The sequence below is a fragment of the Parus major genome, chromosome 2 (genome assembly GCF_001522545.3).
Source record: "Parus major isolate Abel chromosome 2, Parus_major1.1, whole genome shotgun sequence".
Lineage (NCBI taxonomy): Eukaryota > Metazoa > Chordata > Aves > Passeriformes > Paridae > Parus > Parus major.
In genome coordinates, this window is record NC_031769.1 from 129,396,294 (window position 1) to 129,411,283 (window position 14,990).

At 34.9% G+C, this 14,990-nt stretch overlaps 1 protein-coding gene across 2 annotated transcripts in view; it reads right to left on the minus strand.

Moving 5' to 3' along the window:
* STK3 (serine/threonine kinase 3) overlaps positions 1 to 14,990 on the minus strand; it is a 128,042-nt gene that overhangs the window by 38,342 nt on the left and 74,710 nt on the right. For both annotated transcript variants that reach the window (XM_033512356.1, XM_015618732.3), the window contains exon 10: positions 9,917 to 10,092. In XM_033512356.1, the coding sequence (XP_033368247.1) occupies positions 9,917 to 10,092 (176 nt within the window). The remainder of the gene's footprint in view (positions 1 to 9,916; positions 10,093 to 14,990) is intronic.

The following is a 14,990-nucleotide window of genomic DNA, read 5'->3' on the forward strand; positions in this document are numbered from 1 at the left end:
CCCCCCATTCTTACTTGAAAGAATAATATTAAAATATAAAAATCAACTACATATACTAAACTGTATTGACACCATGAGGGACAAAAATTCAAACATGTTTTTAGAAGGCTCCACCCAATTCACATCTACAAGCACTGCAGCATGGTCATACATGGTCACGTGGTCAAGGCTGCACAGGCTGCAAAGTTTCTGCTTCTCAGCTGCAGACCTAATCTTGCCCATGACCCTAGTCTGCTGCAATGCTAAATAAGTAAAATTTTTCAAAATGGTTCAAGGTAACTTGTTTTAGTTCTCATTAGGGCACACTAAAAATTGTCCTGAAAATGAAGTCAGGGTCCTCAGCTGAGCATCAAGCAGCTTCTTGAAATAGCTATAACTATACTACTGTACCTTTAAAGCTGATCCACTGAACAATTTTGTCCTGGAACATTTATGTCAACAAACTAGATTATCTGATTACTATTCTTATATCTGTACAAATCCCAATGTCAAATGTAAATGTAAGTAATACCATAGTCATTAAATAGATGCCAGAGAAGAGTTAATTCTTCAAGTTAATTCTTCAAGTTCCTTTCTTAGGAACATGGTGAACTTACCCTAAACTAAGGAATGCCGAGAGAAAGTCTAAGTTGTGAAATTTCTAACCCAAAATCTAAATGCAGTTTCACATTTAGGCACATGAAAGTATCTTCTTTAACAGTCTGAGCACTGAAACTTCACATTGACATTAGTAGGAATTTTGCCACTGACTTTAAGAAGTATGAGATTTATGGAGAGTTTGCCAATAACCACAGCTTTGTATACTGGGCTTGCACAGCTTTATTTTTAAATTTTTACTCATATAAAAAATATAAAGTAGATATAGAAACTGGTCATATTAATTTTTTTGCTTTGTTGGATTTATTGTCTGTGTGTTTACCCTCCATACACCAGGGGATATCACACAGGGGTTTTTTTTCACCCTTTTAAGTACTGGTGCTGTCCATGAGGTACACGTCTGCCCAGGCACAAATAACAACATGAATGAATGAAAAAAGTCAAGTCTCCAAACAGTTAGATTACAATCTTACACTGCACACATCTCACATTTTTCACCAAAAATAAAATGATTAGATCATAGCAATACTACAACTCCCAAAAAACAAAAGTAAATGTGGATTATAAAGCACGTTTAGTCACAGATCTAAGGTAAAAGAATGACATTTGGGTAATTTTAACATATATTTTTCATATATTACTAAAATACAAGAAAATGAGAATAATAAGTTTTTCAGAAACTACAGAAATAAAAATTTTGCTCTCAAGTTTCATAGGATTTTCCTTTTATATCTGAATTATCCAAGTTATAAGAAAAAAAAATAAAACATACATGTAAGGCAAAGTATTTTGGACAATCCCTGGACTCAGTATATGTGTACTAAGTCAAACCTAATCAGATACCTGAAGATATTAATTCAAAATAACAAATAACTCCAAGTATTTGAGCCCACTGCTTGAAGTTAATGCCTTAGAGCAGAAGTGTCTTTCTTCAGATTCTACAAGATATTTGCAAACTAAAACCACACAGATTTTTTTTTCCGTTCCTCATAAAGCCCAATAGTATTAAATGTCAGCCATTTAATTTCCAGCATTTTGTTTACGAAATATTGTTAACATCTACACTTAATATAGAGTCTACACATGGTTCTTATTGGCTGCCGATCAAAACATGAGGCACAGAAATCTAATACAAGCATTGTGATTATTCAGTCAGCCACACACTCACTAAGCTCATCCAATTTTTTTTTTCTCTTGAATTGCTAGAATCCTATCTGACAAGATCCCATCTGAGTCCAAAAAAAAAGGAGGGGGCCGGCACAAAAAACCCTAAACTGATAAAAACATCCCATTCTTTAACAAACCTCACGATGAGGAAATCCTCCTTGAAACTAAGAAGCTATAAAAATTAACTTAAAACAATCTTCCAGTCACCCACTCCCCCGAGGCAGGTTTTATTTTTACTCCTTTTCATTAGCATTAATTATCATAGCAAAGAGCAGAAGAACAGATTTTGTTTCCCGGTGGTAAATTTGCATGATACTGACATAGAGATGATTTCAAAGAATTCTGCTGAAACCCTGAGCTGGAATAAGCACTCCTTGGTGTGAACATTGAGTGTGGAGATCAGACATTACGCACAAAGGTGTGGTACACTCTCTTGACACTAACAGTGATTCATGGAACATGAAAACCTCTTTGGATTAAATACTCCCCCTGTTTGTTTGTTTGGTGGGGTTTTTTTTAATTGTAAGGGAAAATAGAATAGAGACCTAAATCTGGTTTGATGGACAAAAAAGGAACATTTAAAATTGTCAAGCTACAACTGCTTTTTTACTAGTTTTTCAAAGCTCCTCCTCAACTATGCACATTACTGAGCTATTACACAACGATCCTAAAGAGGTATATTAGTACAGACAACTGGTTACTAAGGTAACAAGATGTTACTTTAAACCAGCAGCACTGTCCCAGCTCATCAGCTTCACTCATGTCTTTCCTTTGTTCTTTTTAAGCTGTGCACAAATTGCAGACTTGGTGTATAACCAAAGATACATACTACAGCTATGCTTCAGTTTCTCAACTCATTTTCCTCATTCGAGCTAATGAGGTAAAAAAAAATGGCATTAAGAATGATGCAAGCATTTGAACTCTTTGGTGTGAAGTAGTTTCATTCTGAACTCAATACTAAGAATTTTAAAGTTGGCTGACAAGTAAGTTTGAAAATGTTTTCTCACTAGAAACTATTTTATAATTAAAAAAACCACACTGCACATTGAAATTATTTGATGCGATAAAATAAGATGGCAGGGATCCTTTAAAGTTTTGGGAGGGAAAACCTGGTTAAGTCTTAGTGATTGAATCTTGGCTGAGATTTTCCAGAGTCAGACTCATGTTTGGAAATAATAGTTGACTGCTAATTGCAAAAAAAGATCAAGGTTACTCTAGGTCTAGTTCCTCCAAAACACCAATTGTCCTAATAAACAAATTAAGTATGTCACTATTTTTGAGAGCTCAAGCTTGTAAAACCTAAGTGTTCTCAACATCTTTTATAATTACAAACAAACATCAGGCATCAGCAGAAGCTTAAAAAGCCATAGAAAATAAGGCCATTGGAAACATTTACAGGAGCAGGTCACCTATAACAATCCTCTGCTCCAAGTGGGATTAACTCCACCTAAACAACTCCTCATGTGTTTATCTAACCAGGTCTTCAACACTTACAACAATGGCAATTTCTTCAACCCTCCAAGGCAGTCTGCTGCTGTACGTAGCTATCCATACTTCTGACTATCTAACTTCAATAAATTGCTGCAATTCAAGCCAGACCTCTTGCCTTGTCTTCAGAGTATATGTCAAAGATAAATAAAAGCCATTTGTTCTGTTTAACATGTAAGAATACAAAAAGCTTTTTGCTCTAGAAGGGTGTTTCCTGTGCTCTTTTAAGATACAAAAATTTATATAATCTTTGTCAGACAGCGCGACTCATTTTCCAAAACTGCTGAAGTACAGCACTGGCACTTTGTTACGCCTGACTCAGTAATCGGAGTAACAGCCCTATAATAGTCCTACAATTTAAGATAAACAGAAAATATTGATTCTTTTTACAGCACAAAAAATTACTAGGGTTGATTTTCAATTATTTACTTATATACTAATAGAAGAAGGGACATACTCAAAGAGAAAGGATGCTGTATTCAATACCAGTTGCAGAAACGCTCTGCTCCAGCATTGTATTTCCCTGTCTCAGCATGAAAAATAATTCTCCTTTTGTGATTAGAATATACAAACAGAATTTAGTTAAATCAATCAGTGTTTCACTTACAGATTTTTTTTTTTTAAAAAGTGTAATAAGTTGTTCAGTTATCTTTGCCTATAAAATCTCAGCAACCAATACTACACTTTTGGTTTACATGTTAGGCTGCAAAAACTCCCCTCCTGAACAGCTGGTAAGTCTAACAAACCACAGCCATGACCTGCAAACCATCCACTGTGGACTCCTAATACAAATACCTCTCCCATTGACTTACCCACATACATACCTTTTACTTCTAGTAAATAATCACCAAGACACAAGAAGTTTCTCTAACAGCCACCTACTTTAAAAGGAAAGAAAAGTTCCACTGCTGAGGTTCGCACTGTCCTCACAAAATGACATAGATAAAGCATATAATTTTCAATAAATTCATTTTACAGTCTCTTCCCTTTTAGCCATGTCTGAACTGAAAGGAATGCAATTCTGCATGGAAACTATCAGCACCAATAATAACTTTATCTCATATGTATATGGCCCATGCAAATGCAGAAACCTAAGTTTCATATTTATTTAGTAAAGAAAACATTCTTCCTGTCAGCTTCTGGAAATGTTTCGTGATATTCAACAACTAATTAAAAAAAAAAAGCAAAATTAATCTATATTAATACTTAATTTAAAAATTTCAAACCTTAGAAGATAATCAGCAATTACTAAAAATAGATGAAATACGTTAATTCCCGTTAATTAGGAAGAGAACTGTTCCAAACAAACTCATCTGCTGCTTAAATAAAGTCAGCACAAACCCAGCCAAGATTTTGGACAAAGACATACTTCCAGTGAAGTTATCTCAGCTTAGCTTTATTAGTGGAGTTTTAATTTAATTCTAGACAGTCTTCAGTCATTTTATGCTATTCAATTTTTTACAGAATCAATTGTTACATTATACATTTGTAAGTGTTAACTGAAGTCTCACTATCTGCAGTACTATTAGTCCAAAATTATTATATCCTAATGTATTTGTTCCTTTTGAAACCCAAGGAAATATTCTGCCTACAGTAACAGATGGCTTTTTAATTTTTTGTTGCTATTCCAGAATCTTTAAGTCACCCAAAATGCATCTACTTAAACATGATACTGCAGTTATTATGTAAAACATGATCTACATGTTCACTGTTTAATATTTAACAATCTGGATACCATTCCAGTTTGGAAATAATTCTGCTAGAGACAGAAATCATTACCCTAGCATTGCTATAATAAACAGATTTGCCTTTTTACATTTTATTGTCTCTTAACAAAAAGTAAATGACTCATTTAAATGAAATAACATATTCAATTAGTGCAAATGAAGTTTAGCAATTCATTCTGACTAATGTTAATTCAGAGGTTATCATCAATTAGGTTCATGCAAATCCTTTGTTAATATCATGTCCCATTCTAACACACATTACTAAGGGACAGAAGGATTTACAGGGCAATTTTACATCTTAATGAAATCTAAAACATACTAATACAGTAAAAATGTAAGCAGCAGGTTATTTCACAATATGTACACAGTGCACGTCAATTTAGCAAGCTAAGATTTATCCAGGTATCCCCCAAATACAAAAATGTTGAGCTCTTCTTGCTCAAAATTAAAAGTTCACCTTTTCTTGGTGAAAACTAATTTCTATTATAAATGTTATACAATGTAAAATCTTCAACTGTGAAAGACAATAAAAAAATCAAGCAAGCTGCTTTAACAACACCCTGCAGCTATACTATTTATTTAATACTCTGCTCTCTCCAGCATGTACCTATTTCACGGGAAACATTTCCCATGGAAAGAACAAAGCTATCATAACAGCAACATGGTCACAGGAATACATAATATCTACAAAAAAAAACCTCTTAAAAGAACTGGCCAGTTAGATGGGTGAAACAAACACATCATTTGCTCTCATTGTGATCCAAACTGCTGACTTCTGAGCTAGAACTAAAAGTCAGCCCATTAAACAGTAAAGCCTCCTTATGAAAAGCTGCTTATACTGTGCTTCATTAATACCCCTAGGAATCTCACACCCATACATTACAGAGCTTTACTGCATTTTTACTTATTCAATGACACTATGTCGCTACTCCTCACAACGGAGAGGAATAATGCCTCTTGAAAAGAATTAAAATGTGTAAGAGAATTGCTTAAAGACTGGTAGAATTCATTGAAAGCAAAATTCCATAATGATCCTTGAGTGTGAGATACATATTAACAATTTTATATAAAAGCTAAAGTTTGAATAAACATTAGTTTGGATGTTTTTGAAAGAGCTATATATCAAATCAGAGCTTCAACAGCTGCACTTCAAAGGCTGAAGTGGAAAAAGCAAAACAAAACATTTCAAGTACTTCCCCAGAAATACATTTCCCTAAGATTCACTGATATCAAAGACCCAGACTTTTAGGTTGAAGAATTTATCATGAGACATCAAAAAACAGACAGGAGAATAACAGAAAACAAAGATTAAAAACAGCAATTCTATACAAATTCCTACTCACGGAAAAGAAAACATTCAAAAGTGCTTCAGCATTGAATGTTTTTGTTTGGTCACTGTTTCTTTTTAAAAACCAGGAAGAAATGTAGTATGAAAACTCCAAACACCGCTTTTGCATGAAAAACAGCACTTTAAGTCCAGAAGTAAATATAACATGATAAATATGGAATAATGTAATATTCAAGATCAGTATACAGTAACAGAATTCAGTCTAGTTAAAGTTATTTGCCATATACCTGATTCAATGCAATGTAAACCTTGAAGGTCTGCAGTGACAATTTTTTCTTATTGATTCCCGGAACGTGACATCAATAAACAGCACAGACTGATGACAGAACTAAAGGCCCACAGGACCAAAAGTCAGAGATAGACCTTAAATTCCCATATGGCATCAGTGGAAAAGAAATAAGATCAGCTTTTAAATTTCAAAACAGATGTACTTCAGCAGAGAAATAAACCAAACCATAAATACATACTTACACAACAAATAATGCTGCTAAAACTACTTTTTTTAAAGCTCAGATTGATGTGACCAAAGCATGTTACTTTCTTGGAAAAGTCTTCTAGTTATATTTGTGTTGGCAAGTAGTTTTTAAAACATTTACATCAGGGCAGAAAACTATGCTCACACCAAAACTTTCAAACCAGCCCTAGCACTAAGTTCATTTGCCTTATTTTATATATTTGTTTATCCACATTATGAGAAGAGTTTCCTATATAATTTATTTACGTTATCTAACAACATCAGCAAGTATGCAAGACAAACTGCTCTATGCACATGTGCATATGGAATGTACAAATATATTTCAACAAACAAAATAACTTTTATCAGACAGTATGAGAGACTAAGAATAGGATATAATATCACTGTGACCTAAAGTAAAAATACACTATTTGGCCACAGGAATTAGCTCCTTATGCATGTTTCACCTTACAATATATAGAAATAAGCAAAGTAATTAGTTGCAGGGATTTACAAGGTTTGTTTTCACTTTCTTTTCCCTTCTCTTTCCCACCTCAATGGCATTTTTGCTTCCTAGCTCATGCTTTAACAGACATATACACTAATAAATTTCTAGGGCTTTCCATCCAATACACTTAAATATTTCTTCTTAGCATAACCCTGTCATTCACCCTGGCTCACAAGTTAAGTGTTCACTGCCAGAACTGCCATGGTGTGTTTGGTTTACAAGGGTAAGCAATAATGGTATCATTCAGGAAACTGGTTTGGTGACTTCTGGCTTACAGAGCATCCTTCCTCTTCTACACAGAAAGCTGGAGTACTATTAGAATATACTAGTATTAAGTTGAAGTTTGAGCATTTATATTTTACTTCTAGTGTATCAACCCCTTCTTTAAATAAAATTATGACTGTCATCATTTACAGTTTGGATACTTTTTTAGATTCCATTAAGGCTAATTCCAAAGAAAAATAACATGGAATTATTTAGTTCAAAAAGTTTCCATCATTTATCCTTTTCATGAATCACTTAGACTTCATGTCAGTAACTGAAAACATTCATGCTGATCTCACAAAGAACAGACAATATATTATGCATGCTGCCCACTAATTTATCCTTTAAGAAAGTCTCTTGCAGGCCACTTGCCAATACTGCCACTCACTGTCTAAAATATAAATAGAAGTGCTTCTAGAATATCTAAGTAAATAATAATTGCCAGTAGTTCAAATCAGCAGGCACTTAAAACCCATATCCTGCACAACATCAGCTGGTACCAGATGCTTCAGAGAAATGTATTTTTGAGTGGACTACTCTGAAGCAGTATAGCCACTACTGAAGCACCCTCCTAAACTCTTTCTTAGGATGGCTTATCTCTTCTTTGTATTTAAAACAAAATACCATCACACACACAGAGTCCATACAAATAGTTATTCACTTCTGAAAAAATCCTATTTAGTTTCCAATAAGAATAATTTTGTAGCAACAACCAAGACTGCCTTTTCAGAAGGCCATCCACAAATTCCATTAGACTAAGGAACAAATTTCCCAGACAAGATGTGGATGTCACATTATTGGAAGTTTTCAAGGTTACAGCTTTATACAGCTACTGAAAGTTGACTCTGTCCACGGCAGGAAAGCTGGACTAGATGACCTCTAAAGGTCCCTTCCTTAAGAGGGAACCATTCTAGGATTCTGAAGTCTGTATTTGCCAGTCCAACATCACTAGGAAGGTTTGCCTACAAAACTGAGCAGTGCCGTTTCTGATGATCAGAACTCCTTGGGTTTTGTTCTAGGACGAATTCCTATTCCAAGAAGGCAACTTAATTGTACAAGCAATATCAACAAATTCCACACAATTATCCATGTATGAATTATTCATGAGTAAGTACTTACAGAATTAGCATCTTAGCATTTACAAAAATAATTATTTTGCCTGCATTTCTTCACAAGTAATGGATAAGAGAGGATGAATTTAAAATTGTTCTAAAGGCAGTTTTATTGCCACTATAATAACCCCACTTAAACAATGGCCAATTATTTTCCAAGAAATAATGCAACTATTTTGTTAGTCAACATCAGGATGATTATTACTGTATCTGATAGAAAAAAATCCCCAAATCCTAAAAACCTCCACCCAAACCAAAATCCAACTAAATCAAAACTCTCCAGCAGCAACAGCTTGTAGTATGCTATTTAACTGGCTTTACCTCAGTAGTTTAAATTTAAGAGTCAGCTTTAAGTAGAAATGCAGTAAGTGAAAACTGGAAAGAAAATTCCCCACCTACAGCTGTCACCTAAAATTAAACACAACATTTCTCTTGAAATCTCAAGTGTGCTTCAAAAAGGCACCATGTGATCATATTTAGCTACTGCACTTTAGTTAAGAACATGTCATCCACAACAGATAAACAAAGATTTCATTGAAACATGTCAAAAAAATTAGGTGAAAACCAGGTATAATTACTTATAAGTCTCTAATCAATAATTATATATTTGATTTTAAGTGCAACCTATAACTTAGGAACATTTTCTTTTTGACCCTATTATAATTTGCAACAGAGGCAAAATTAAATAAACTACACATATTTTGGAGAATAAAAACTCCATCCTAAAATAGATGAACTGTTTTAGGTAGAATAACTCTCTGTAAAAAGATGTGTGCTATTGGAATAGTACCAAGAAGATGACTTGTGCAAAATGTAGGTGGTCTTAAACATCTCCAAGGAGATTGATTAAATGGCTCCAATCCAGTTTAAAATGCTTATCATTTTATTGAGATAGCCAGCAAACAAGACAAAAATATCCATGTCTGTAGCAATTTTTTAAAAGATAATTAGGTCAAATTTTAGAGTTGTTATAGCACACAAATTTTAAGGAATGAAAAACAGTGTAAAAAAAAAAGTAATTACAAGGTAGTACAATGTCACACACCACTCCTCATTAAAAAGGTCCTGTGTTAATCAGGTTTACTTACTTCAACAACCCAGCATGAGGCACGAAGATTAGATATTTGGACAGTATTCTTGAAAATGTACTTATTTTATTTGTATTAGTATAGTTATAGAAAGTGATTAACTATTTTTGGCACATATAAACTAAATTGCATGCAAGAGATTAAACAAGGAAAAAGTACTTACGAAATCAAAGTCTCCATCTTGAGGGACTTTCCAGTTATCAGGGAAAACATTTTTGGATATGTGGTAAGGTTCATGCATGTTCTGATTACAGTTTTCAGGGCTTTTATTCTTGGAGTCTTGTTTATCAAAGTAGTCCATGAAGGAAGGTCTTTGAACTTGTGGTGAAGTAGCATTGCCTTAGTTGAAAGAAAACAGAAAAAAAAAGTAAAAAAAAACTTTCAAAGATTAAAGAATTAATGCACTATAAACGAAACTTCACTAATTAATTTTCCTAAGGTTTGCTAATACAGTCATCTGTATGTGATGCAAGCCTCTGTTTTTCCCCTGAGGATCTCCAGCATAAAAACTCATGGTCTAAGTATGCTATTTTTGTAGCAAGATACAACGTGGAGAAATGTTCAAGACATTTCAGAGTTGCACACACAAATAATATTAGAAGTTACTTCATGCAATATCAATTTGTTGTTATAGAGACTGAATAACATGAGGTGCTAAGCATCCCTTTGGGTGCTGAATGCCCCTAAACTCCAAGGTCTGGTCCACAGGCACTTGTAGGAAAGGAAGAGAGTTTCACTAAAGGTGGGATTTAATAATTATTTAGAAAAAGAACTTGCAAAATACAGCTACACAAATTGTGTCTAGATGCTGCTTAACTTAATTCATTACCAATGAAGATTCCCAGAAAATTACAGGATCACCCTCTACAGAGGGTTTCAAAGCACCCTGTCTCCATATCCTGGGGGATTTTTGTCATCATCAAACAGCTGCAAAAGCTTTATGAAGCAGATCGAGATCAGCATGAACTTCTGTTCTTTTATCCTTTTCACAAAACTAAAGGTAAAAAAAAAAAATCTTCAGTCCTATATGATTAAAATTTGTTTTCATTTGTGGGATTTCAAAGCAAAATCATTACTAAATGGTATAAATTATATAAAGTATGTATATAAATATATATAAAGTATAAAAGTAATAAATATTACAATAAATAAATGTCACTGTCACCTCAGATAGCATATTCTGCATAGCACTGACACATGAAATGTACTTGCTGGAAGTGTAGCATATTCGACACGAAGATATATGAAATATATTTCCACAAATAAAATATGAAACAGGATGAGAGACAAATAACTAAGATGGGGGGAGAAACCTAAAACCAAAAATCAGACAAAACTATACATTTAAATTACAGGCAAAACAAAGTAATAGGAATTTTTATTTGATATACTTGTTTTAACAAGTGAAAAGATAAACTGAAAATATATTTTGTGCTTGTGTCTAACATGATTACTAGGACCTGCTAATCTCCTTAGATGGCTTTACACTTGTTTCTGTTCATTTACTTAGTGTATTTCCCCCCTCTCTTTCACTTCCTATTTCATCATCTCTTCCCATCTCCTTTGTCTAAAGATTTTCTAAGTAATTCTAATTTTGCTGCATGACTAATAGCAGCCTATGTTTTCATTAATGTTTATTTTTGTACTGCTATCTTTTCACAGAACCATCAAGGCTGGAAGAGGCATTTAAGATCATCTAGTCCAACCACTGACCTAGAAACACCATAATCACACCATAATCACCACAACCATACCCCAAGTGCCACATCCAGACACTTCCTGACATTTCCAGACATTCTGACCCCCCCCCATCCCTGGGCACCCCATTCCAATGCTTATTCACTCTTTCTGTGAAAAGCAATTTCAAATAGCTAATCTGAACCTTCCCTGCCAAAACCTAAGGCCATTTTCTCTCATCATTTCACTTGAGACATGGCAGAAGAGACCAACCCCCATCTTGCTAGAACCTCCTTTCAGGTCACTGTGGAGAGCAATGTGGTCACCCCTGAGCCTCCTTTTCTCCAGGCTAAACACCCCCAGATCCTCAAGGGACTTGAGCTCCAGACCCTTCAGCAGCTCTGCTGCCCTTCTCTGGACACACTCCCACGCCTCAATGTCTTTCTTGAAATGAGGGGCACAAAACTGACCACAGTGTCAAGGTGTGGCCTCCTCAGTGCTCAGTAGAGGGGTCAGTCACTGCCCTGGACCTGCTGGCCACTCTATTCTTGATAGAAGCAAAGACTGTATGTTGATTATTGCTTCTTTTCTTTCTGCTGTTCCTAAATTTTTATTTTCTAGTAAGATTTCTTCTGCCATTTTTTAATGTGTGCTTCTACTGTCATGCTCTAAGCTTTAGTGAATTTGACTTCAGCTGCTTTCCTTTAACTCCACAATGATTCCTTGAATCAATCTGCTATTTCCATACACACCTTCCTTTTCCATTTTTTAGCTCATTTTTTTCTCAGTTATTGACACATTTTTCATATATTTTTTCTAAACCCAGATCTCTGCTTACCATATTTTAAATTAATAACAACCATGACCTAACAGTTCAGCAAACTAAACTCCAGGCTGAATTTAATTGACCAGACAGCAGATACCTCTTCTCCAGAATCTCTCAAGTTTGCCCCCACTAAACTCAAGATCACTCTAAAGACATTTCTTGATCTCGTGAATCTATCACTGAGGAAGGGATGAGAAGTAAACAGCAGGGATGACAAATAACTACAGAGAAGAGCACTAAAGATGAAAAAACCATAGTCATAGAATGGCTTGAGTTGAAAAGGACCTTTAAAGACCATCTAATTCCAACTCCCCTTCCATGGACAGGGACGTCTTTCACTAGACCAAGGTTCTCAAAGTCCCATCCAGCCCAGCCTTGAACACTTCCAAGGATGGCGCATCCAAGCTTCTCCAGGCAACTTGTTCCAGTATTTTAACACCCTCATAGTAGATATTTTCTTCCCAATATCTACTCTAAACCTGCCCTCTTTCAGTTTAAAGCCATTATGCCTTGTCCTATCATTACAGGCCATTGTCAGAAGTCCCCCTCCAGCTCCTGCTTTGGTACTGAAAGGTCCTATAAGGTCTCCCCAGAACATTCTCTTCTCCAGGCTGAATAAACCCAACTGTCTCAGTCTGCTTTCATATCAGAGGTGCTCCACCCTTCTGATCATTTTCATGGTACTCCCCCTGGATTTGCTCCAACAGCTCCATGTCCTTCTTATTTTGGGGGTCCTAGGGCTGAACACAGTATTACAAGGTGGGGTCTCATGAGAGCTGAGTAAAGCAGAAGAAAAATGGAAGAATCTAAATTTTAGAAAAACACATATTTGGTCAACCGATCCAAGAGAAAACAGTAGTATGAAGGGGGCAGAATTAAAAACAGAAATACAATGCACTTTCTTTGTAAAAACTGTTTATTCCGTGGTGACTGCTGCCCAAAACCCCTGAAACTATTTGTACCAAAAAGATAGGACACCACACTGCTGGCCTTTCACAACCAATTTTTTCTTCTGCCGAGATGGCTATACTTAAGTTTCATCCGAGACACAGTTATAAACAAAAAGATTGCCAGTGTCTCTGTTCAAAACTCTAAGTACCAAAATGTTGGCCCATTACTGGTAAGGTAGTCTCTGTCCTCTCACATATAAGGCAATACTAAAGATTTTCCAAGCATTGCTCATAAGTAATAGAAGACTACCTACATACATAAAAGAAACCAACCCCTCTGAATTCCTTGCTACCAAATGCATATTATGGAAATTGGGTCAACAGGATTGAAATTACTCCAAGGTAAGCAAAGAACATTTATTTTTTTACTTTGAGAATGTCTTTTATTTGTTTTGCTAAATAAGAATTTAGAACTCCTGATTTCAGTTGAGCATACAGTCAGTTAACCCAATTTAAAGAGCAAGAGCTGCTTACCTTAACTGCAAATATAAAAACTCACACACAAAACCAGAAATATGACTGCAAAACGATGGGACCAGAGGTATTTCAACTTTTTTTGTTTTGTTTCATCCTCCAATGCAAAAAATCCCATGAGTTTATTTAGAATTTTTTTTAATGTTTTGGTTATTTTTTATAAATAAGTAAATGAAAAAAGAGACACTATTTTTATCTCTGGCTGATCTAACAGGTTCAGTTAGCGTTTTGTAGGAATGGGTTGACACCTACCAGTTTAAAGGCTATGTGGAAACTCCTACCTCTTTTGTATTTACTTTATAAAACCCTCAGGATCTTTATGCCAGAGCAAACTGATACAGGTTGCACCTTTTTTTTTTTTTTTTTCCTCCAAATTAAGTATTGAAAGTACTTTTTGAAACTTTCATGAACAACAGAGTAACATAATCTTCTCAACTATCTTTCAAAAACAAAGAAAATTAGAAGTATAGCACATAAAGATTCCCTTAAGGACAATTAATTCACTCATCTATTCAGTAACTTACATTTGCCACAAAAAACCTACAGTACAGTCAGTATCACTCCACACGTGAACTATTGCTATTCTGCAATAGCCTCTTCCATTCTAGAAGGATCTGTATTTTTCAGTTGTTCTAATTATTTGCTTTTCAATAAGAAATAATCATGTTTAAAAATGTTTTCCAGTTTCAATATTTAAGAATATCTGTCTCCTATCACACCTACAGCTTGCCTACTGCAAAGACAGCTGGGGGGAAAAGGCCATAATAAAACAAATCAGAAACTGCTGTCAAGCCATGAAACACAGAGAGCACCACTGATGCTGAAAACACATTTTACCTCAGCAATACCCCTGATAGGAACACAGCCAATAGGGATGTCCCCAAATAGTTACATAAACAAGTTTCCACCAAAAAGTATGCTGAATAAAATGAATGAGGCAACGACATAACACAACACCAACTCTATGAGCTGTTTCAAAAAAATTTCAAAAACATATCACAAATAAAATAAATAATTCTCAACACACATTTCAAAATAAGGAGGAATGAACGCTCCATTCTAATGCATGTTTTGGTAAAATTCAACTGATGTCATCTACCATGAAAAATTATTTTGCAGTGAATCATTTCCAACAGAAAAGTATTAAATTGATATCAAATTGATTTTAAACCAGTGTAAAAGTCCTGCTGTTAGTTAACAAGTAAGGTCAGCAGATGAGGGTGACCATTTCCTACTGAAGGGAAACTCCCACTACAATTTCCTGTGAGGGCGTGGGTGCTGGTATTTTGTTTGCTTGGCTTTGTGGAATG